The sequence below is a fragment of the Penaeus chinensis genome, chromosome 30 (assembly GCF_019202785.1).
Source record: "Penaeus chinensis breed Huanghai No. 1 chromosome 30, ASM1920278v2, whole genome shotgun sequence".
Lineage (NCBI taxonomy): Eukaryota > Metazoa > Arthropoda > Malacostraca > Decapoda > Penaeidae > Penaeus > Penaeus chinensis.
Window position 1 is genome coordinate 11,655,577 of NC_061848.1, and position 25,632 is coordinate 11,681,208.

Consider the following 25,632-nt stretch of genomic DNA (forward strand, 5'->3'; position numbering starts at 1 on the left):
TACGAGCATTAGACAAGTTCAAAAGAAAAGGAAGATATTTTTTCAAACTTTTTTTTTTTTTTTTTTACCTCGCGTGTGACCTGGGTCTTAGTGGTCAATGAAAATTCCAAGTTATTGATGTTTCTCGTTATTCTGGTCACTTCTCACGGGAATATTTCCCCTCCACATGCAAAGCGAGGATGTAATATGATACTACTTCTGTAACTGTCACAGTAATCTTACTGAATAAAGTACCTCATTGGCGATTATACATAAGATCAGTTATGCCGTAATCGTATTTCGTGCTCTTTCTTTTAATTGATATAACATCTCGTTTGAGTAGAGGAAGGTGAAGGTTTAAATGATTGTCACTTCTGAGATGTGGATACTGCGTTGAAGTTAGCTCGAAGGGTCATATATCGTTTATATGAAATATGAGAAAACTTTGTACGATTGTGTAAGAGTGTATAAACCTGCGAATCTTGTCTTTATCTATGCAATTTTCTGTGGAAATCAAGGTTATGAACATATAACACGTGCGTGCTCAAATGAGTTTAATTTCTGATCATGTAATATTTCCTAGCACGAAATGGCATTACTTTAAGCACTCGTGGGTTATGAAGCTGATGCCATAACATGAATTTTATATAAGCTTACCCAGAGTGAAATATTATATTTCATTACTATAAGCTTTCTATAGATATGTATCAGATCTCATGTATTGTGCTATAGAATTACCAAGGAATTACAAAAAAAATGGAGCTGCATCAAACTTTATTAAGAATTATATGATAATGTAGCTGCAGAGGTTTCCAATGTGTGTAATAGTGTCTACAATTTCACGGTTCTCCCTAAACATCACATGGAACTAATTATGAAATTATTTGTGTTATTTTTTGGGTGTGGAGGAACTGAAACAATTTCATTGTGAACCAAGTCTCGTTACCAGATACCTCCATATGTATTAATTTAGTAAAAAGAAAATGCAGTCAGAAATATATAACATATCCGAGGTAGTATTAAAAAGACAGTCTAATATTTAATAAAAGGTACGAGCCTCAGGAAACCATAGACATTCTTAGATTAATCATGCCTATTCCCTTGATGAATCATCCCTCTTCTACATTCTCCCGCCAAATCTTGTGAAGTTTTATGATTGGCTCTGTACGTGACGTCAGAGTCTGCATCTCCGAATTTTTACGGAATATCTAATACTAAATAATCTTTCGGTAAACTTATTTATGGAATACAAGTCTAGTGACTGAATAGTTTACACACTAAACTATTATTGAAATGCCGAATAAACTTTAACTTCGATATAAGATTACAGCGTCCTTTTCTCCTCCCCCCTCCGTTCGTGTTCCTTCATGGTCACGTGACCCGGTGTTTCCCGCCATCTTTGCCGCATGTTCGCCTGTCTGGCTCCGGATCTCGCAGGAAGAAGGTGAGGCGGCGCTCCACTTGACAAAGGGCGTGATATACCTTCGTGGATTAACCGTAAATCCATTCTAGTTCCCTTCGACAGCATTGTAGGTATAAGTGAAATGAATTGTTAGTAGTTTTCGATAAATTGCCGCTAGAAAAACGAGACATTCCAAGGCCACGTCTTAAACGCGCGGTTGTGACGAAGTAAGGACACAGCAGCGCATGTTCTTGTTTCTCTGCGCATTTCGCCTGTTAATCGGCCGATTATCTCCCAGTGCGTCTTGCTCATCGGTGTGCTTCGTGGACGACGACTCGGCGGCCTTTAGCTGCGGAGGTGACACCTCGGTCGCGTTAATTAGTGCGGTGGCGAGCAAGTCTTTGTCTGGACTCGCTCACGTGGGCCGCCGCGGCCGCCATGCGCCGCCCTCGCCCCTTGCATGGGCGGCGCGGGCGTGGGGGCGCAGGGCCAGGCAGGGGACACACGGCGCCCCGAATTACGTTCATGGATAGATTCGGGGATATTCCGGCTTTCTGGGTCGATCGTGGGCGGAAAAGGGCCGGGCGGAGGCAGGGCCTGGACGCGGGTGGAGTATTGACAAGGGCGGGTCATGCAGGGGTGGAATGCGGGCGGTTTGGGCGACGTGGTGGCCCAGCTCGCCGGATTAACCATCTTTTTTTACTAGGAGATGAATTGGTGGTCTTTCCCTAAAAGCTCCCGATTGATAAGCGTACGAAGGCCAAGGCGCTGCCGGCCATGTGCTAAGCCGTGGCTGCACGGCGGTGGAGCCAAGGTTAAAGAGGAACGCAGGGTTTCGTAGCCGTTTCGTAATGTAATGTGCTGCGAAAAAGCTCATTTTCGTCATCGTTAGCATTTCTTTGCAGCGACGTGAAGTTGCACGACCACGTGACCAATTCTTAAATCCGAGTTGAGGATTCGAGCAACATACAGCTTGTTGCAGAGGCGAGGGAGCTCACCCGTGTTCTTGATAGAACTAAACACCTGGGTATTGATTGGGTCAGCTGTTACTAACAGAAGTTACCGGGAGGGACTTCGTGCAAGTACTCCATTGCAAGGGCTGCCCACCGCGTTGCTGGTAGTGTGATCTGGGTGTGGAGGTTTTTCCCCCTGGCGGTAGGAGACATATGGTGGGTTAGATGGCTGCAGCTTGGATAATGTTTATGGCTGGGAAAATGTTGGATAAGTATTGTGTAATAACATAGCTGCATTTGGTTAGGTATGAGTAATGTGAATGACTATTGGAATTAAGATGATGCATTTAGGGTACAAAAATGGAAGCACCAGAAAGATAGTTGTGTAAGGGAATTAAGTTGCTGGCAAAAAAGTGTTCATTAACAAACAGCATGTTTGTTTCACATGCTGTTTGTTCACATGCATTAATACTGTCTAAATATTTGAACCAAGTAGGGATCCTCAGAGTTAAAAGTCAGCAACTTGAATAGATGCATTGTATTTCAAAGATGAGCAACAAATGCTTGGCTTAACCTTGGTCATATAATATGGAGAGACATTGGTCATATTAATAGTTGTTTGCCTGGCACTTCCAGGGGTTTCTGGGTGGGGCTCAGCCTAACATGTGCAACCAACACTTTTCTTCTACTTGCATTTTATTTATTTATTTATTTTTTTTTTTAACAAATATTTAGGCAATCCAAGGCAGTTATTATACTTTGTGCAAGTGATAGGATTTTAAGTGGCAGTTGTGTTCATATATTGCTTATTGAGCTATAGCAGTATTACCATATTTTGATATTTTGGATAAAGTTATGGCAAGGGAGGCGCACAGGTAATTGGACACTACCATCTAGTAGAGCATAAGTCATAAACACAGGTACAGCTGTGACTCATATTTACCGTGAAATGATGAAACATACCTGCATACCACCGCTCGGACTATCCACAAAATACTCTGCTTTTTAGAGAGGTGTCCCAAAATCAGGGTGGCATCTAAACCCATAATTTCCAACATAACCTTTCCTACCTTTTGTTACCTAAAGGGGGGGGGGGGGGAGATAAGCCATCCTCTCCCCCCCCTCCCCCCCTCTATTACTACTTTGTGCCAACTTCCAGAAAATGTTTCGTTAATAATTTGCTGTGTGAGGGTCTTGTGGACTTAGTCTCTGAGCGGTGATATGCAGCGGATTTACTTCACAATGAAGCGGCGGCGGCTGTACCTGTGTCGACTCTATTTCTTATGCTCAATAAGATAGATTAATGAACTTTTTTTTACCAAAAGTTTATTACACGCAAGATGTAACTATGCTGCCGTGATAATGCTGTGCTCTTTAAAAAAAATTGTGAAATGTATGCACAAAATGGCTCTGCTAGTGCTTAGCCACAAAGGAGTTAATTAGTAGACCTTGTGACCTGATATTACCTGATCTCCCCTTTCCTTCAATTAGTGAGACTTTAACCAAATCTATGAATGGCAATGGTGTTATTATAGACATAACTACTGAAATGTTTTTGACATTACCAACAGTAATACAATTTTCAAAAAGCAAGGAAAAGGGTAAATGGGAGAGATAGATAGGCAGTACTCAGAATTTGATCATTAGTGACTTAGTACAAGTGTAGCCATCAATACATAAAAATTAATAAAATAAACTCGGTGGGTTAATATTTGTAGCACCCCTCTATTAGTATATAGTGATTATAGTTAGCACTAGTGAAATATCCAAATTATGTTAATGTACCTTCAAGTAGCTGAAGGTAAAAGCTAAGCTCTTGATAAGAATGGGGATGAATAATAATTTTTTTCTTTCAGCATTTGACCAAGCAGATTAATAATGGCTGACCCGGAGAAGGCAGTAGCAACATCCGCCACCGAGGAGGAGATGTCTGAGGAAGAGATGGAGGAGGAGGAGGGAGGAGAGCGCAAGGAGTTGGTAGACAAGCTCATGAAGGACCCTCAGGTGCTGGCTGCCCTCCAGACCAAGCTTCGTCGTTTCCTTGGAACCCATTCTGGTTACATCAGTGTGAGTTGACATGCTTTGCTTATTGATAGCTATGGTACACAAGGGAGTTAGATCTGAAGAGGCTGGCTCAGGAGAGAATTCTAGCTTTTGCCTTGTTTCATGAATGTACTGATGCTATGAATGAGCTAAGATTTGATACTCCACACTGAGCTATTAACAAAACTAATCATGGAAAGATGTGTGCTCGTTTTGATTCTAACCTGTTTGAATATTGGCCTTTTTCTTTCTTTTTCTTTTTTCTTTTTCTTTCTTTCTTTTTTCTTTCTTTTTCTTTTTTTATTTCTTTTTCTTTCTTTTACTTTTTCTTTCTTTCTTTCTTTTTTTTTCTTTTCTTTTTTCTTTCTTTCTCTTTTCCTTTTTCTTTCTCTTTTCTTTTTTCTTTCTCTTTTCTTTTTTCTTTCTTTCTCTTTTCTTTTTTCTTTCTTTCTCTTTTCTTTTTTCTTTCTTTCTCTTTTCTTTTTTCTTTCTTTCTCTTTTCTTTTTTCTTTTTCTCTTTTCTTTTTTCTTTTTCTCTTTTCTTTTTTCTTTCTTTCTCTTTTCTTTTTTCTTTCTTTCTCTTTTCTTTTTTCTTTCTTTCTCTTTTCTTTTTTCTTTCTTTCTCTTTTCTTTTTTCTTTCTTTCTCTTTTCTTTTTTCTTTCTTCTTTCTTTCTTTCTCTTTCTCTTTTCTTTCTTTCTCTTTCTCTTTTCTTTCTTTCTCTTTTCTTTCTTTCTCTTTTCTTTCTTTCTCTTTTCTTTCTTTCTTTCTCTTTCTCTTTTCTTTCTTTCTTTCTCTTTCTCTTTTCTTTCTTTCTTTCTCTTTCTCTTTCTCTTTTCTTTCTTTCTTTCTTTCTCTTTCTCTTTTCTTTCTTTCTTTCTTTCTCTTTCTCTTTTCTTTCTTTCTTTCTCTTTCTCTTTTCTTTCTTTCTTTCTTTCTTTCTCTTTTCTTTCTTTCTTTCTCTTTCTCTTTTCTTTCTTTCTTTCTCTTTCTCTTTTCTTTCTTTCTTTCTCTTTCTCTTTTCTTTCTTTCTCTTTCTCTTTTCTTTCTTTCTCTTTCTCTTTCTCTTTTCTTTCTTTCTTTCTCTTTCTCTTTTCTTTCTTTCTTTCTCTTTCTCTTTTCTTTCTTTCTTTCTCTTTCTCTTTTCTTTCTTTCTTTCTCTTTCTCTTTTCTTTCTTTCTTTCTCTTTCTCTTTTCTTTCTTTCTTTCTCTTTCTCTTTTCTTTCTCTTTCTCTTTTCTTTCTCTTTTTCTTTCTTTCTTTCTTACAGCCATCCAGTCTAGCAATTTTTATTCCTTTATTAACATTTAATGTGTGAATGTTATTTTCCATTCACATGATATAAATGGAAGTGTTGTTAATGTTTATAAAATGACTTTATCCCTCTGAGATCAAGCCTTATTACTCAGCCATTCCTGGGAAAGCCAATCCCCATATGACTCAAAAACCTAGGGGGCTTCCCCCCCCCCCCCAGACCCCATCTGATTGCCATATTTCCCTTTTGGTGGTTGTACAATAACCTCCACTCAATCACTGAAATTACTGTGGGGCATTTGTCATGACCCATTTTCTTCATTACTGACATTATTTTTTGCCTGTGCCTGAATGTAATTTTATTATTATAGTGCCATTGAATTTTCTTGTATGGAAAGGTAATACCATAGATGGATTCTTATTTTTGGTCATTTTCTTCATTGCTAGCAAATTTTACCCAGTACTACATGGCTGTGGGAAACAGTACAAATTGGCCCACATGAATATTTTTAGAATAGGACTGTAGAGAATGGTTACATAGTAGTCAGGCATTGCACAGTAACAATGAAATATTCAATGAAAGTTTTACTAGAAAAGTTTCAAATATACCAGTCAATGTGCCACAACTTCCCCACTCCCAAAGGTAGCCAACTGCCAATTTCCAGTGATGTCAAGACCTCTCTGGTAATTTAACCCATTTGGCAACTAGTCCTGTTGTAATTTTTTTTTTTTTTTTTTTTTTTTTTTTTTCCCCCAGTTGACTTCTCAAACCCTTAGGCCCCAGAGTCAATTCCCTACATGCCACAGGTGTTGAACCTGCTTGAAGTTAAATGTGGTAAACCCTTTGCTTGATTGGCCATTTTTGCATTGATTTACAGCCCCCTCAGACTTGTTTCTTGAAATCATAAATTCTGCAGCCAGTATAATGGAGTGAGTTGTTGGCTGCATATTGCCTGAGGCATGGGTCAGTATTGGTGTGTGAAAGACAACTTTCCATTGTAATAACAATGATAATGGTGGTACCTTAAAATTCTTTTGGGAAGGATATATTATGTAAAGTTTGCTTAGTAATCGACTTGCTGGTGACTTATGGGTAGCAAGTTTGCTGTAGTGGAACTCTCCGAAGTGTGGGGGTTTGTAGGCTCGCACGAACCCTTGTCCACAGTAGTTGGTGTTCTGTAATACCCCATGTGCTGTCAGTCACAGCGAGCAGAAATGGCATCCCGTACATGGAAATAATGGCCTTCCTTGTGCTTGGGCTCTTCCAGTCATAGTTCACTGATGTTTGTCATCCAGCCCTCAGCCAAATGTTATAATGTGTAATGGTCTGTCACCAGGTTCCAATGGGTTAGATAATGTGCTGCAACCAAAGTTTTCTTAGTGGCTCAGTGTTTACAGTTCAAAGTATTCACCAGTTAGGGAAATAAGGCAGTTGGTAAGGGTTCTGGGGGCAAAGCCTTTTGGGTTAGGACTTTAGGTTCATGAGGCATCTTTGTGGTGCTATTGGATGGTGTTCATGCATTTGAGTCTTGCAGAGTGGTCCTTTTAACTTTTACTTCTAAAGTTTTCTACAGCAAGGGTAGTATACTGCATGGATGGGAGGGTGCCAGCAAGAGGTGGATGATGGTACCTCAAGGTTCATGAGATTTTTGCCCAGCATGGGAATATTTTGAGATGCAGCACAGAACATTTCATAAATGTCTGGTGCTAAAATGTACACGTACAAGTACATGAAGCACTATAATTCTATACTATATAGATAGATGTTTCAATACCTCTGTATTATGTACACAATTTTACATGAACCCAATGAGGCAGGGTATCTGAAATCTCTTGGCGTCATAAACTAAGGGGATTTCTGGCAACATCCAGATACTGAGCATGGGAGTCTGCTACATGTAGCGGAACTTCCTGCTCCACATGCTCTATTCTGTTGCTTCGTGTACAGCCGTACCCTGTAAACCAAGCTGTTTGTTATGGGGGTTAATGTAGAAACCTATGTTGATATACAGAGTTTTGAGAGTTGATTGATAAAAGTAATTTGATTGCTTTGCTGGAAGTTCAGATGTCTCGGTATTTTATTATTTAAAAATAACCATAACTAGGGAAGTAGTGGGGCTTGTATTTTAAATTTGAGATTATTAAGAAGGTAATCATATGTTGAAAGGCTTTGATTTTGTTTTCCTACAGTCTCTCCCAGTTGTTGTAAAGAAACGCATTAAGGCATTGAAAAAGCTACAGCTCCAATACACAGATCTAGAAGCTGACTTCTACAAGGAAGTCCATGCGCTAGAGGTATGTGAATGGTTTTCTACCTTTGCTCTTCAAATGATTCCATATATCTATAGTGTTTATCATTCTTTGATTGCTGCTACATACTTTATAGGTACTAATAATTAAATGCTTGCTTTATAGGTTAAGTATGACAAACTTCACCAAGCTTTATACGAAAAACGTAAACTTGTAGTCAATGCCGAATACGAACCTAATGAAGAAGAATGCGACTTCCCCTCTGATGATGAAGAGGATGAGAAGGACTTGTGTAAAGACATGGAAGACAAGGCTAAGATTGACGGAAAGGGCAATGCTGATGAAAAAGATGACACAAAGTAAGTACTGTCCTTTTTATAGTTGAGTGCTGTTGTGAATTATAGTACCTGTCGATGGAGAAGTTACTTGACATTTTTAATAACTTTTGTTGTTCCCCAGGTTACATGACTTTGATGAAAACACAAAGGGCATTCCTGAGTTCTGGCTGACCATCTTCAAAAATGTTGACCTTCTATCAGAAATGGTCCAGGATTATGATGAACCCATCTTAAAGCATTTAAATGATATCCAGCTTAAGTTCCATGATCAACCCATGGGCTTCACTTTAGAATTCTATTTCTCGGAAAATGAATTCTTCACAAACAAAGTTCTAACGAAGTACTATGAAATGAAGTGTGCGCCAGACAAGGAAGACCCCTTCAGCTTTGAAGGACCTGAAATCTTTAAGTGCAAGGTGAGAGAGAGAGAGAGAGAGAGGAGAAAATTCTGATTCAGTATATACAAATTTTCAAAAACGTGTACTCTTACAGAAAATATAATGTCAAGTTCTGAAATCATTACAGGGTTGTACCATAGACTGGAAGAAGGGCAAGAATGTTACAGTAAAGACCATCAAGAAGAAGCAGAAGCACAAGTCACGAGGAGCTGTTAGGACAATAACTAAGACTGTACAGAATGACTCCTTTTTCAACTTCTTCAATCCACCACCAGGTTTGTTAAATTATTTAATCTGAGCTACTTTGTTGTTACTGATGTTCAGCTAAGTGAAAATCTTTATCCACACTGAAATCTAGATTTTTACTTAGTTTATAAACTACTGTATATATTTCAAACTTACATTTTTGTGTGTGGGAGATCAAATTAATTTATTTTAAATTTGCATTGCAATATTGTGAAAAAAATAGATATGCATATAAAGTTAAATACATCTCAACCAAGTTAACAACTTGTAGCTTAATCATCAAAAGAAAAACACATAATTGTTTAGTTTTTTTTTTTTTTTTTTTACTATGTAATGTATAAATATAGAAGTTTTCAACAAATTTTTATTCACAGTTCCTGAGGATACTGATGAAGAGATGGATGAGGACACCCAGGCTCTTTTGACTGCAGACTTTGAGATTGGTCATTACATCAGGGAGCGTATTGTTCCACGAGCTGTGCTCTTCTTCACTGGAGAAGCCCTTGATGATGAAGATTTTGAAGAGGAAGAGGGAGAGGAAGGTGGGTTGTTGATGAAACAAGTATAGACTTGCATTCTGCTGCTGCAAGTTATTACTGCAGTACTCCTGGTAGTGAGGATGTCAAATGGCTAAATTAACATTTCTGATCAAAAAGGCTTTTTAGGAAATAATGCTTTGATTTGATAGTTGATCTAATTAGTTCCATTCACGGATAAACTATTGAAGTTTGCAATAAGATACATATGGTATAAAAGGATATTGGTGAACTAATGATTGGATCTTTGTTTGATTAGTAAAATTGAGGTTACAAATGAGTAGTTTTCTAGGGATTGGTAAACTAGAACCATTGAGCAGAGTTGTCTAGAATCTCCAGTCTAGAACCTGTAATCTTGTTTATGAAGGAGGTAAATACCCTCCCTTCCCTTGAGTTTAGGGTTTTATATAAGCTAACCCTTCTCCAGAGGAATACTGGAATAGCTTGGCTTGGTTAAATGTGCCATCCTTTAGATCTTTACATGCATTCTATCTAAAGACCTCCAGATGACTGGATGTAATCGGCAATCTTGCTGGAGAAGTGACGACAAAGGGCAAGATATGGACTAAAGTTTGGTTTAATGGCTTAAGGTTTAATACCAAGGAAAAGAACTGTTCCAATTCTGTTAAGAGAAGTTTAAACCATAACCATAAATTATTTTTGCTTTATAGAGATTCCATTTCTCTAATGAAATATGGATGGCAGATTATTATTATTATTATGGTAAGCCATGTAAAGAGCTAGAATGAAAAAATTGAGAATTATACCAAAGATCTACTCTACTCTTGAATTTAGTCCTGCTTATGGTATATTATGCTGAGCTGGACAAAATGGCAGGTTTTGTACTGCTAAGTCAGGTGAGCTATTGAGGAAATGGTCAGACATGTTCCAAAAAATGTAATATTAGCATTATAGATATTTGTAGTTATTTCATATGTGGATATAACTATAATACACACTTCATAAAAGCTTCTCTGGGATGGGGTAAGTGAATGTAGAAATTCCTGAAGTATAATCTTGCTTTATATTTAGCCGGATGTGGTGCATTTTTATCCATAGTTTACTGGTAAGTTGTATGAAAAAGCTTTTTTTAATGAATGATATTGACTGCTGTGTATCATTTGAAGGTTTGTTGTTCCTGTTATGGAATTTTTTTTAGAATACACATCCTCAAAAAAAAATTGTTGCTAAATGACAGATTGTTGTATTTCACAGGGTCAATAATCAGTTCAGTGTAGCACCATAGCATCACCCAGAAGTTCAGGTATACTAACAGGAGACTAACTTATTTTTGCGCATTTCTGCGAGTTTTAGATAACATTTGTCTTAGTTGTTGGTTACATGCATGTGTGCAATTTGAAATCCTAAGAGCTTGAAAATTTAAGATTTTAGTAATAGATGCTTTGCCGTAAAAGTAGTGTGTGAACAAGAATGCATGGGTATGGTCTCCCAAATTCACTGGCCCAGTCATAGTGAAACTAATTAGTTTAAAGGAAAAAATGCTAGCTAGAGGTCTTGTTCCATAGGATATGACTAAGCAAGTCTTCAACCTGGAGTATATACTTGGAATGAACTACACAATTATTTGCTGGTATTTGACCAATCACCTGGAGTGAAAGACCTCTGCAGGCAGTGAGGAATAAAAACTTGAGCCATAACAATAGATGCTTTGAAGCTGCACACTGCATTCTAAACACAATACATTCCTGCTATCATTGCTCTTGGTAAACATGACAGTGAAAGTTCAAATCCAATATAAATGAGACGTACTTAGTGCTTCATAATTTTGTCCATTGCTTTTGAACAACAAACCTTTATATAAAGAAATCTGATATACAGTATCTCTGCCCCAATTGGTAGAACTTGGGGCTGTTATTCTTGCAAAAGTTTTTTACTATTTGTTGGTTCATATTTTCCTATTTTTTTATTTTAGGTGAAGAAGGTGAAGAGGATGAGGAGGAAGATGACCCAGATTATGATCCATCTAAAGACAAGGCTGCTAAGGATCAGCAAGCTGAATGTAAACAGCAGTGACCTCCCTCTACAAAATAGGTCTCTCTTCAGTGACGTGTAAAGGCAGCATCTGGGGTCTTGCCAGTTAGATTTCTGTGATGTGGGGAAAACTTTATTTTCTGGATTTCAAGATTACAAGTAGTTTTTCTTTACAATGTGCATACAATTGTAGGTGTGCCAGATTGTTAACCAGAGTGCTATATCTGTTCTGTTCATGGCAGGCCAGAACTTAAGGAAATCTATGTACTTTCGAAATTGTTTAGCTGTTCATAGTTTTCTTGTTCAACAGTGTTGTTGCCCTACATAATGTAGTGCATAAACTGTCAAGATTGTCTACTACAGTGGCCCTACCCCAGATTTCTTTGTAGCACCCAGTGTATGATACTAGCAAAATGTAAATTGAGCAGTCATGACAATGGTTGTCATATTCAGAGGTGGTTTGGTTAATTTGTTAAGAGATTTATTGTAAGCTTGAAAGTATGTACAATATAGTAACTGTAAATGACAACCGTTGCTTTATGGAGGCTCGGTACTCTTGGCTAGATTAACATACTCTGGACAAACCTGCCTAAATACCTGTCAGTTCACTGTAGAACCAGCATGCTCGGTTCTATGAGGTTCATCCATGAGGGTACTAAGTTCTCTTCATTGTGATATAATGCATATAAAAATTGTGCACTTTCTTTCTGCAAAGTCTATGTTGGTTATTAGAGAACCCCTTTTTGTACCAATGTCATTGCATTATACCAAGCTTGAGATCTGATGCATGGCTGTTGACTACTCCACATCTTTAGCATTTCTCAAAAAGATTTCTGAATGTGGAACATTACAACAGCCATGAAGTCAAGAAGGATGTCGATGCTGTTGGGTGATGATGGAGCTGTTGCATTTTATCTCTAGGAGAATAACAAATTGTTGAAAAGAAAACGAATCTTTCATTGCCTGTTACAAAATTGCCCATTTAGGGAAGAGATGGATACTTACTGTACCCAGTCTGCTTGGTAAATAATTGTAATAGCTTTGTTACCACAGCTGCTAATATATATGCTCTTTTTCATTTCTTATTTTTTTTAACCCCTGAAGTATCTTAACATGTAGAAGTCTGAAGAAGTTATATTTACCTACAGTATATGCATTTAAGAATTTTGATATTGCCCGTAAGGATGTGGAAATAGACAACTTCGGTAGGTATTGCTAGCTTTAAAAACTACAAGTGATGAACTTGATTATAGATTTCTACTTTGAATGCCTGACAGTTAGTATTATTTGAATGTATAGTTTTCTTTGGAAGTAATTTTGTTGGTGCATATCCTACAAATCAAAGTTATTTTTGGTAGATATCGATGGACCTTAAGTTTTTGAATGAGGAAATAACAAAGTAAAGGAGAAAGTGAGCTTACTATGCTAAGACGGTTGAATTTTGCTTTTAAGAAACTTGGTAGATACAGAGCATTGCTATACATAAATTCAAGCCTTCATTGTTCTTTCAAAACTAAGTAATAACTTAATTGGTAAAAATGAAGCTGCCATACATTGCTTACCAACAATTGCAGGTGTAAACGGATTTGTACTGAATGGGCAGAAAATAGTTAGTCTAATGTATGGCAACTAGGAATGGATGCGGGGATGTGGAGTGCCTTTATGGGTTGGTCAGTAGCCAACCATATGGATTAAGGTCTTGGAAAATTCATGCTTGAGAAGTTTGGGTGTTAATAGTGGAAGAAAATATATTTGGTCCATAATTTCCCATTTAAAAGTAGTGAAGTAAGTGGTAAGTCAAACCAGTGTTTAAGTTCAACACGTCAGTGAGATGTCCATGATGCTATTTTAAGAATTTAATAAAAGACCAGATACGGTTTTGACTTTTTATTCATAAACTTTTGTAGTTTGACTTGAAATATGTAGTTCAAAAATGGTTAAGGAATTAACAACTGAGACTGAAAATCTTGGGAGGAAGTTAAATGAGCAAGCCATTATACATGTTACATAGAGCTATCGTAGTAGTAGTATAGCAGTCATAAAATGATACACATACGTTTCATGGAGCTATTGGAGTCCAGTAGCAGTCATAAATGATAAATTACGTAATTGTACTAGGATAGAGTAAATTTATATTGAAAATAGTTAATTCTAGTTATGCATGATAGGGGAATCTAAACACGACATTGAATAAGTGCTTTCACACTATGAATTATAATCAAATGGTAATATTTCCACATTACAAACTTAAGGTGAACTGTGGAGATAGTGAAGACCATACTGATCAGAGGTTTAATGTGTAAAAAAAAAAAGTTTAGTGATGATAACTAATAATGTTTAAAGAGTAATGTTTTATGACACTTGAAATTAAGCACATTTATCTATATAAACCAATCATGTTTAATGTTACCAAAGGTTGGGTAAAGCTTAATAAAGCTTTTCTTTATTCAGTCAACATTTTCATTTCTAAAGAAAAGGAATAATAAAGCTCATATATTCCAACCTACATTTTACTTTATTTTCAAGTTAATTTTACTATATTGTAAAATTCTGATGTTAACATACATATGGTAGCTATTTGATTACGCTCTGATATTTTCAAAGCTTGTGTACTTTGGCGGATACAAGATGTTCAAACACCGAAGTTAAAGGGTGTAAAGAAACGGTTAGCTCATCCATTGGGGATCTTTAGGGAGTTTTCAAACATACTTAGACAAAGTGTAACAATATTGATTAATTCTGTAAACAGGAGAGGGTAAAGAGCTAATAAAACAGAGCTTGTAAATAAGGAGTTTTCGAAGGCTAAGAAGAAAGATCACGAATACACATCTATGAAAATTTACAGGGAAATATATGCAAACTGTTACAGCTGTGACATTTATTCCCATTTTAAGTATAACTATACACAGTTGCCTAAACATTCACCTATCTCTGTATATCGTTTTTCTTTCCTTCTTTCTGTCTCTCTATCTGCGTGCATGTGGCCCACGAATATGCACATGAATAATTACCTCGTTTGGGTGCAAATAAGGAATTGGGTTACTGACTATGACGATGCTGATAATAGCTGCACTAAACTGAGCTGAGATAACGAACTAGTAAATAATAAATTACGATGCTTGTTAAGACAACTCACTTGTCCTATACTAAAATTAATCGTGCATTGCAAATACAGTCCTGGTACGCGATATACCAGCTTTTCATAATTCCTGAATACGTATAATATATCTTTAATTAATGATTAAGAAGAAAAATAAGTCACTTTATGTACAAGTGAAATTCCAATGAACGTTTGCTGGGAAAAACATATTAATTGGAACATATTTTGGATGTTGAATATGAATAATAACACCAGCATGGTGTATATATGATGGCAGAGAATTATTATGGTGTCACTTTCGAATCAATTAATTGTGTAATTCTATGTCATTACTTAATCTTTTTGACAAAAAGTAGCGAAATGCATTTCATAGATACTCGTTGCTCTGGATATATCTTAAACATGATTGTTATATCATGGACAATTTTCTGTAAATACTATCGTCATTGACCTGCTCTTACACAAAACTTTATATGTGGAAAAAGGATGAAAAATGCAGAGATATGACAGACTACGCAATCCGAACATTGTTCCGGGCCAGAAGGGTAAAGAGCTCATAAAAAAAGAGAACTGTGGAAAGGAATATTTTATTGCATCGGATCTTCTGGGTGTGGTAAGGCAACCTTTTTTTGAGGTGTGGCGGTGTCCACAAAGGAATTGTTATACATCAAAGCAAAACCGCCAACAAACCACATCGCAGGAATAAAGGACATTAACCGTTTGAAACAAATCATAGAACACGTCGCAGTAGAAAAGCGCCACAACCTCTAAAACTCGCATTTACGAGAGGAGGACGGTGCGGCATAGCGAGTAGTTGCCTGGGCCGCCCACAGATGCCGGGCGCGCCGCTGGCTGGGTTGCGCGCGCGGCCCGAGTGTCGTCTGCTGGTCTGGCCAGTTGATTGTAAACACAGGCAATGGCAGGTGGTGTTACTCGTAGACTCTCTCGCGGGATGTCACTTCAAAAGCGGACAAAGGATTAATATCGCCGGATCGTCTCAAGATGTCAATCAGGGTAGGTGATTGTTTGTGGTTGTTGAAACTAGGTGCGGGAAGGTTGTCTGTATAGGCTTGTGTTCTGTTGTTTGCTGTCCAATGACTGCAATGGTGCGCCTAGTTGCAAAGCTTCTGGAATTAATTGACAGTGGTCAAGGGATTTGAATCGCATTATTTAATAAACTGTGCAAAATGATACGTATATTCCCTCCCGAATCTTCGAAAGTGAAATAAGTAACATAAGCCGCACCTGCCACTCCCACACGACACACCAAGCAACGTATATAATTGATCATCGCGACTTGCAACCTCGCCGCGGCACTGACCTGCTTCATGTGTGTGCTCCGTTGGCCGAAATTCGAAGTGAGGTTCGTAATTGATTCATGAATGAATGGTTGTCATGCCTGCAGGTGATACACAAGACACCTGACGACCCGTATATCACTTTTATTTTTTTTTAATCTTATTGCTTATCCCTTGATAAGGTGCTAAAGTACTTTGTATAGCATTTGACAGATGGAATTTGCAGTGTGTTTAGAGACTAGGCTGTAGACAGAGACCATTTTATGTTTACTAAAGTCATGTTTTAATTCACTAAGACACGAACATAATGTGTAAATAATAATAGCTGTATTTTCCGTTAACGCGTCAGTATTAATTTAACACTTAAACTTTAAGACCATTTTTTTGTCATTACTTACATAGTGGTTAAAACATATGTAAATGTCAGGCTTAGCGTGAATCTTGTACAGTGTCGGCCCGTCTCATCTTGTAGTTAGGCATAATGTTTTGAAGGCTGCTCATAGGCCTTGATGGATGTTCACTAAAGCTATCCATGCTAAGAATCTTTTCTAGATACGACATTTGCGCATACTTTAGCCACACTTTTACCTACCCACCCAACTGTAAACGCCGAATAACACACACACACACACACACACACACACACACACACACACACACACACACACACACACACCACACGCACACGCACACGCACACGCACACGCACACGCACACGCACACGCACACGCACACGCACACGCACACGCACACGCACACGCACAACGCACGCACACGTTAGCTTCCCTTTTTCTTCAGTGCCCCGGGCCCTTAAACCCAAAAGGTTACGGGACAAGACTTGAACTTGCAAAGTCAAAACCCGAGGGGAACCCCCGTTTTGATTTTTTAAATTTCCCCGCAGGACACGTGAACCTACTCGGGAGTGTATGCTGTCTGTTTATTATCTCTTGATCGTGATATATGAAGTTTTTTTTTTTTTTTTTGCTTATTTTTTAAATTTTGTTTCTCTTCTTTTATTTTGTTTATCGTTTTTTTTGTTTTGTTTATAATGTTTTTTTTTTTTTTTTTTTTTTTTTTTTTTTTTTTTTTTTAGCTCGTTTTAAATGTTTTATTTTGTTTGTGATTTTTTTTCTGTTTATTTTTAAAATTTTTAAATATTTTTTTTCATTTATTTATTGTTTTATTATTCGTTTATTTAGTTTATTGTGTGACCATTTTGTTGCGCGGAATAAATCTCATTTAAAAGCAAATGCATAAACTGTGGCACTGGCTAATGAATGAGACTCCACGTGTTAATTAAGGGCAACTGAAGACCACGGCTGCCGTCAAGATTCCCTCAACCCCTTTGCCCCGGCTGTGGCACCAAGCCCAAACATGGCCCCAAAAAACATTTTCAAGACAAAATTGAGGGATCATCGGGGGAAAGGTGTCTGGCAACGGCGAGGAATCAATGGATAATCATGGCAATAGTGAATGTGCTGGTCCGAGTGGAAGTCCAACTTGGGAGGGAGTAGGTGGGGCGAGAATAAAAGGCACCCAATGATGGGGGATGGGGTTGGGGGAATTTTAGAGGGGAGGGAGTAAAGTGAGAGTGAGGGGAGAGAGTGGGGGAGAGAGTGAGTAAGAGTGAATGAGAGGGGAAAAGAGAGAGAGAGAGAGAGAGAGAGAGAGAAGAGAGAGAGAGAGAGAGAGAGAGAGAGAGAGAAAGAGGAGAAGAGTGAAGGGAGAGTGAGAGTGAGAGTGAGAGTGAAGTGAGAGTGAGAGTGAGAGTGAGATGAGAGTGAGAGTGAGAGGGGAGGGGTGGGGGAGTAAAGTAAAGTGAGGGGTATTTTGTATGGGTTTTTTTTGTGTTTGTGTGTGTGTGTGTGTATTATGTTTTATGTTTGTATTTTTGAAATTTTTTGTATTTTTGTCTTTTTTGTCTTTTGTATTTTGTATGTTTGTATTTTTTGTTTTTTTGAAAATGTTTGTCTGTATTTTTTGTATTTTTTGTATGTGTGGCGCCTCGTGACCAGCGGATATTTGGCAAATAATCAAACATCGCCAGCCAGTGTACTCTGGGAATGTTTGTCTGCCTACTGTCACGAGCGATGATCGATGAAAGTAAAAAGTTCGTCATGATAAGATCAGCGATAAAAAATGGTGACAATTGTGAAGGCGTAAAGTTTGTGATATTGCTGTTTACGTGAACGCCGACGATAAGAATGAGCTAAATAAGAATGGTATTAGTGCCGATGTTATCTGAGCCATAAAGCTAAAATACTAGTGTACTTCCCCTCCCCCCCCTTCTCTCTCTCTCTCTCTCTCTTTCCCCTCCTCTCTCACCTCTCTCTCCTTCTCTCTCCCCCCTCTCCTTTTCTCCCTCTCCTTCCTCTCTCTCTCCCTTCTCTCACTCCTCTCTCTCTCTCTCCCCCCCTCTTCTCCCTCTCCCTTCCCTCTCCCTCTCCCTCTCCTTTTCTCTCTTTTCTCTTTTCTCTCCTCTCCTCTCTCTTTTCTCTCTCTCTCCCCCTTTCCCCCCTCCCTCCCCTTTCCCCCCCCTCTTTTCCCCCCCCTCTTCCCCTCCCTCCCCCTCCCTCTCCCTCTCCCTCTCCCCCTCCCTTCCCCCTCTCCCCCTTCCCCCTCCTCCCCTCTCCCTCTCCCCCTCCCTCTCCCTCTCCCCCTCCCTTTTCCCTCTCCCCCCTCCCTCCCCCCCCTCCCTCTCCCTCTCCCCCTCTCACCCTCTCCCCTCCCCGTATCCTCCGTCATTTCATGCCGAGAAGCGCTCCGTCCCCTAGAGGCACGAAGAGAGAGAAAAGAAATGCAAACAAGCAAACACAAGGTGCTTTATCCCGCCCTGTGTGTTTTTTTTTTTTTTTTTTTTTTTTTTTTTTCCCGCGGGAAGCAAAGGAGGATCCCGTGAAAAGGTTCCACGTGTTTAGCGAAACAATTTGCGGCGTTTGATGTGGAGTGAGGGTTTCTCATTAAGGCCTCTTGTGATTTGGGAATTCGGCGCTGCTCGGATTTTTTTGTTGCTGTCATCTTATTACTGTTATTATTTTTTTTTTTTTTTTTTTTTTTTTTTTTTTTTTTTTTTTTTTTTTTTTTTTTTTTTTTTTTTTTTTTTTTTTTTTTTTTTTTTTTTTTTTTTTTTTTTTTTTTTTTTTTTTTTTTTTTTGTTTTTTTGTTGTTGTTGTTTTTTTGTTGTTGTTTTGTTTTTGGTTTTTTTTTTTGTTTTTTTTGTTTTTGGTTTTGTTGTTTTTGTTTTTTGGTTTTTTTTTGTTTTTTGTTTTGTTTTGTTTTTTTTTTTTTTTTTTTTTTTTGTTTTTTTGGTTTTGGTTTTTTTTTTTGTTTTGTTTTTTTTTGTTTTTTTTGTTTTTGTTTTTTTTTTTTTTTTTTTTTTTGGTTTTGTTTTGTTTTGTTTTTTTTGTTTTTTTTGTTTTGTTTTGGTTTTTTTTTTTTTTTTTTTTGGTTTTTTTTTTTTTTTTTGGTTTTTTTTTGGTTTTGTTTTTTTTGGTTTTTTTTGTTTTTTTTGGTTTTTGGTTTTTTTTTTGTTTTTTTTTTTTTTTTTTGGGTTTTTTTTTTTGTTTTTTTTGGTTTTTATTTTTTTAAAGATAATATTAAATATTGCAAAAGGTGTCTCATCAAAATCATCTCGTAACAACACACTCCACTGTAATCATCACCAACCCCCCACCACACCCCCCCCCCACCACCACCAAACAAACCCCCAAATCACCCCCACCCCCAACCACCCACCCCCAACCCCCCCCCCAACCCCCCCCCACCCCCCCAATCAACCCCCCCCCACCCCACCATCACCCCCCCACCCCACCATCACCATCACCCCCCACCCCCACCACCCCCCCCCCCCCCCCCCCCCCAACCCCCAAACCCCCCCCCACCCCACCATCACCACACCAGCCCCACCCCCCCAACCCACCCCCCCAAACCCCATCACCATCACCACCCCAAACACCATCCCCACCACCACCACCACCACCACCTTTCGAGCATCGACCTTTCATAAGAGCTGTAGCATTAAGGCCAGCCCAACACAGCAAAGGGATATGCAATTGCAGACGAGGGCAATGCAGAGTTTGAGTTACCTGAGTGGCTTCTTGACACTATCTTGCACCGAAGGGGAAAGGGGTGATGCACACTTTTTTAAACGGGCCCCGTGAATATCGCGGTATGTCTTCTTCTTCTTCTGTGTGGTAACCGTGTATTGTCTTTCGCAGCGTGGATGAGGTGAAGTAGGAATGCATGCGAAGGTCGGGTCGTGTCAGTCTGGGGAGTCATGTCATTTCCTCCGTGCTAAAAAAATGAATTTCTGCATATAGTCGTAGCTTTATTAATACGTGGACACATTCACGAACAATAAGCACACACGCACGTGTGTGTGTGTGTGTGGCGGCCCTTCGGCGGCATGCCCTGCAAACGCGTGCCCCATAATATGTATATATATGCACACACACACACACACACACACATATATATACATATGTATAAATACATCCTCTTTCTCTCTCCCTCAAGCATACGCACACACGCCCCCCCCCCCCATATAAAGTACACACAACATACATACATGCATACATACATACCCTCATACGTACATATAACATTTTATGCAAAAAAATATACAACATACATATTTAAAAGCCCTCAAAAATATACAAACATACACAAAACACACACCCCAAACATACACACACACTGCAACCCCCCCCCCCCCCACAAAACACACACACCCAAAAAGCACGCAGTACATGTACAACCATGCACAAAGCACACAATTATGCTTTGAAATCCACAATATTTTATTACAAATAACACTTAATTATGTATAAAAGAGAGCGAGTATAAATTATTTCTTTACTAGTACATGCCCTGCTACTGTGCACTTACTTACACACCGTATGCGTATACACTCCTTTGTTTTTTACACGTTGGGGCCCCTTGCGTCGGGAATTTGGGGCCCTCCCCCGAGGTTTTCGACAAAAACTCGTCAAATCTCTGGCGGCTCGTCTACGCGACACTGCCCCCCTGCACACTTGGTCGGGTGACGCGGCGCACAGGTGACGAACACCCTCGGCGAACTTTTTTTGATTGGGGGTGACCACCACAATCGACAAGACTCGCGACACCTTTAGCGAAAGATACGACTCGCCCCGAAAAAAAGGGGCCATTAAAAAACAATCCTGGGGGAAAAAAATTTAGGGGGGGAAAACCATTAAACCCACAAAACACTCGCACCCATTAAACCTACAACTACACTCGTCGACGACCATTAAACCTACAACTTCACTCGACGACGACCATTAAACCTACAACTTCACTCGGCGACGACCATTAAACCTACACCTTCACTCGGCGACGACCATTAAACCTACATCCTGACTCGGCGACGACCATTAAAACCTACACCTTCACTCGGCGACGACCATTAAACCTACATCCTGACTCGGGCCCCACTACAACAAACGCCACACTCAGCGACGACCCCGCAAGAACAGACAAAAGGACCGAAAACAGGTTGGGGTCAAATGCCGGGGATTTTGCTTGTTAGATTATTTCTGATTGGAATGAAAGGTTGAATGAGAGTTGGCGAGCTGGCTGGTATCGGCCGTTGGTTGTTGTGTTCTTTGGTTGTTACGGACTGTTCGTTCCTGTTCTTTGGTTGCTACGGACTGTTCGTTCCTGTTCTTTGTTTATTTGGGTTTGGTCAGGTGTTGTAGAATGTCTGGTTTGGGGAAATGCTTGTTGAATTGAGTTTAAGAATATCAGAGTGTGTGTGTGTGTGTGTGTGTGTGTGTGTGTGTGTGTGCGCGCGCGCGCGTACCTATATATAAAGAAATAAACAACCCATAAAAAGTTATATATATATAAAGAAAGAAATGAACCTCAACAAGCCTTTTTGTGTAAAGGGTTTTCTGTCATAATATTTCCCCGACGCCCGATGTTTGACTAAAGCCGTTACAGAGACTCTACAATCACCCGACGCCCATTATTGTTCTGAAAGAGTATGAGGGGGGATTTTCAGCGATAGGGGCAAACCAGTGACATCGTGACATCAGCGCTTGCGATCGAGTTTCTTGATCGTTTTGACTTCTTAGGGTCTTGGGGCGGGTTTTCCGCCAATTTCTCTCCTCGTAAACCCCCTTTTCCCCCCCCCCCACCCCCCCCCCCAAACTCTTTCCCCCTCCATATTTCCCCTTTTTTCCCCTTCTCTCCCCCCCACATTTCCCCTCCTACTCCCTCCCAATTCACTTCCTCCCCTTTTTTCCCTCCATTCCCCCTTCCCTCTTAAAAAAAAAAAAAAATATATATATTTTTTTACTTGCTTATTTAAAGAACTAACTTTTTTTGTAAGTAAGCTTTTCAGATCAAGATTTCCCCTCCCTTTCCACTTCCCTTTTTTTAAAATCCCCCCCCCCCTCCCCCTTTCCTTCCCAATCCCCCCCCCCCCCCCTTTTCCCCCCCTTTTCCCCTTATCGCCCCTCCCCCCCCCCTCTTTCTCTCTTTTTTTTTTTTTGCGTTGGGGTTAGAACCAACCGTTAATTCTCTTATTCCCTTCATTTCGAGACAGAAAGGTGGTGAAAGTTGTGTATGGTGGGGGGGGGGGGAGGGGAAGGGCAGGGGAGTGGAAAGGAAAAGGGAAGGGGGCGAGGTGAGGGGAAGAGAGTAAGGGGGAAAAAAGGGGGAGGGGGGAGGGGGGGGGAAGAGGGGAAAGGGGGGAAGGTTGAGGGGAGGAGGAAAAGGAAAAAGGGGGGGGGGAGGGAAGAGGGAGGGGGGGAGGGAAAGGAAAAGGGAGGGAGGGAGGGAGGGGGGGATGGGAAGGGAAGGGAAAGTGGTTCCATGAGGGGAAGCAGCAGTCGTGGAGCAGCTTATCGTCCGAAGCTAATACAAGGGGTCAGAGCCCAAAAGAAGCTCACCTCCCCCCCCTCCCTCCCTCCCTCTTCCACTCCATTTCTTTTTTATTATTATTGCTTCTCTCCCTACCTGGGGTGCTTCTTTTCATCTCGCATTCTTGTCCCACTTCTCTTGTAAAGCCCCCCCCCCCCCTTCCCCTTTGGGTTTCTACCCCCATGTCCTTCTTTCACCCTTCTTTCACCCTCCCTCCCCTTTCTCCCTTCCTCTCTGTTTGTCCCTCTTATCCACCCTCTACTTCTCCCCACCCCGCCCACCCCCCAATACCCCTTTATCCACCCCCCTCCTCACCCCCCTCCCCCCCGCACCCTCCTTCCTCCCCCTTTTCCCCCCCCCCAATTCTCCCCATAGTGACCTCCCTCCTCTTCTCCCTTTCCCCCGTGCCTCTCTCTCCCCTCTCTCTCTCTCCCCCCCTCTCTCCCCTTTCCCCCCCCTCTCCCTCTCCTCTCCCCCTCCCCTCCCCCCTCCCTCCCCCCCCCCCTCCCTTCCTCCCTCCCTCCCTCCACCCTCCCTCCCTCCCCCCTCCTCCCTACCCTTCTAAAACACCTTCTAATTCTCTTCTCGGGAATGGAATGTTTTATGGAGTGGTGTTTTTCGGGGGCGTGTTGGATTGAACCCAAATCCCCCGGGCCGAAAGTGTGGATGTGAAAAGGACTTTTAACCTTTTCCCAAATGCTGGGGGGGTTTTTTGGGGGGGAAAGTAGCGTTGTTATTTTGTGATAAGTTTTTAAAATTTTTTCCGCGGTTGCGTGTTAGCATGTTTGATTGGGGTAATTTTTTTGTTTTTTTGTTAGTGATGGTGATATTGTGTGTTGTTTATTAGTGTAATTTTTATATTTATTTTTTTCGATGTTGCTTGTGGAAAGAGCATCCCCTGGGATTTTTCCCCGAACTCTTCCCTCCCATCGTAAATCCCACTCCACTCTCAACCCCCCTCACCCCACCCCACCCCTTCCCCCATTTTCACCCCCAAACCCCCCCCCCCCCCCCCCCCCCCCACCCACCCCATCCCCACTCCCCACTCCCCCTCCCCCCTCCTTCCCTTTTGAAAACAAGGGAAAAATTATCCCGTGCTTTTTAAATTTAAAACCCGGGGGGCCTCCTCTCCTTCCGGGCGGCAGCGTAATGTGAAGCACATCGGTTGCGCCGGCATATTAAACCTCACAGACAGGGACACCGGCTGCGTTGATGGATAAATCTGGCTGTGGCGGCTACGCTGGCCTCGGGACTGGCTTTGTCTGGGATGTCTTTCACTGGCAGGTCGATGCTAGGCGTGGCTGACAGACTAGACATATCGGGTTGGCAAATTGGCGAGTAGTCGCATAGACGGGGACGGATAGATAGTTCACAGGGCAAATAGTTGGGTTAACTAGCTAGGTGGAAAGAGAAGAGAGAACCGAGAAGAGTTGGTGATGAAAACGTTGGGAAAAAAAAGGAGATAGAGCATTTGGTCATTTAAGCAGGATGCAACAGGGATTGGATAGCCAAAATAATAAAATTAGCAGTCTATTTATTGAGGATACGGCGTTTAGAACAGAGGCAGATTAAGGAAGATCTGGAAAGTACAGGATACCTAGAACGCAGGTAGCCTGTCGGGATCTACCATGGACGGAGCTGATAAGGTGCGGGAAGCGTTTGCGAGATATGATAGGAAGTGGAAACTTTTAGTTAGCTTGGTCTGAAAGGAATGACAAAAGTAAGAAGGATATAACAGGGAGATAGGACGTCCATTGTAGGATCAGAACACCCAGGCAGACTGAAGAGGATCTAATAGGGACAGTTCACTGGGACGTCGAATCTAACAGAAATAGGACACTGGGAACATAAATAAGATTTAAGGAATGTAACAGAAATATGACACTCAGAAGACAGGTAGAACTTAGCAGGATCTAGTAGAAATGGGACACTGGAAGACAGGAGCTAACGCAAGTAGGATACAGGTAAGCACAGGTAAAACGAACAGAATGTGACAGAAATAGGACACCTAAAACACAGGTAGGACCAAACAGGACCTCACTCTCCCGGAGCAGTCTGGCTTGGCAGGGATTTCCTCACTCCCCTGGTGTGGTGTGGCGTCTGGCCTGAGAGTGAGTCACAGTGCCTGGCGCAATCACAGGGCCTTCTTGGTGCCGCGTGGTCTGCTTCGTGCGGTGAGATGTGGGGGTGGAAAGGGAGGAGATGTGTGTGTGTTGGGGGGGGGGGGGTCTGTGATGGGGACAAGACACATGGGTTTGGTGTGTGTTGATTGTGTTGTTTGTTTTTGGTTGGTGATAATTGACCGGTTATTCATCCCGTTTCTGTAGTTCTTTCTTTATTTACATTTAGCTGTCACTTCTCTAGTGTTTTACCTGTCCATTTTGATGTTCATTAACCGTATTTCACTCATCTACAGGTATATAGATTCCTCATTTACTCATTTACGGATACAAATTATGCATCCTTCGACACACCTATCCGCAAATTCACTCCTAATTTGCCATCCACCTGGTTACTCACCCATCCAGACTTCCACAATCCGCCAACACAACTGTCCATCCTCCCAGGTACACGCCTATCCAGATCCACATTCCACCCACACAGCTGTCTATCCAAACATTCAACCAGTTACTCACCCAATCACAATTACACCCGCAAATCCAGCCACCCGCAAATCCAGCCACCCGCAAATCCAGCCACCCGCAAATCCAGCCACCCACAAATTCCAGCCACCCGCAAATCCAGCCACCCGCCAATCCAGCCACCCGCAAATCCAGCCACCCAAACATTCAGCCACCCGGAAATCCACTTGCCCACAAATCCACCCGCCCATTGATTCGCCCGTTTTACATGCTCCTAACGCCCCAAAGGCCAGAGAAACAGCCGGGCAGACTGTTACGCCCACAAGCCTGTCCGCGGCCTCTTTGCTCAGTTACTTAGGGAGGCGAACGACAACGAAA

General features: G+C 40.8%; 1 protein-coding gene across 3 annotated transcripts; it reads left to right on the top strand.

Moving 5' to 3' along the window:
* The first annotated feature begins 1,338 nt into the window (after positions 1-1,338).
* LOC125041128 (nucleosome assembly protein 1-like 1) lies at positions 1,339-12,467 on the top strand. 3 transcript variants are annotated; one of them, XM_047635901.1, is made up of 8 exons: positions 1,339-1,423; positions 4,191-4,401; positions 7,820-7,924; positions 8,045-8,238; positions 8,339-8,633; positions 8,743-8,890; positions 9,236-9,403; positions 11,331-12,467. In XM_047635901.1, the coding sequence occupies exons 2-8, from the start codon at positions 4,213-4,215 to the stop codon at positions 11,429-11,431; spliced, it is 1,200 nt and encodes a 399-aa protein (XP_047491857.1). In that variant the 5' UTR covers positions 1,339-1,423; positions 4,191-4,212; the 3' UTR covers positions 11,432-12,467. The 3 variants fall into 3 exon arrangements, with proteins under 3 accessions (XP_047491857.1, XP_047491856.1, XP_047491858.1); XM_047635900.1 differs by having other exon boundaries at positions 1,386-1,508; XM_047635902.1 differs by lacking the exon at positions 1,339-1,423 and having other exon boundaries at positions 4,191-4,338.
* Positions 12,468-25,632: the final 13,165 nt, after the last annotated feature.

Bases quoted from the DNA above. Each gene is read 5' to 3' on its own strand.
- LOC125041128 (XM_047635901.1), top strand. From the start codon at position 4,213: ATGGCTGACCCGGAGAAGGCAGTAGCAACATCCGCCACCGAGGAGGAG. The intron at 8,634-8,742 runs GTGAGAGAGAGA...AAATCATTACAG, and splicing joins CTGAAATCTTTAAGTGCAAG to GGTTGTACCATAGACTGGAA. The intron at 8,891-9,235 runs GTTTGTTAAATT...TTTTATTCACAG, and splicing joins CTTCTTCAATCCACCACCAG to TTCCTGAGGATACTGATGAA.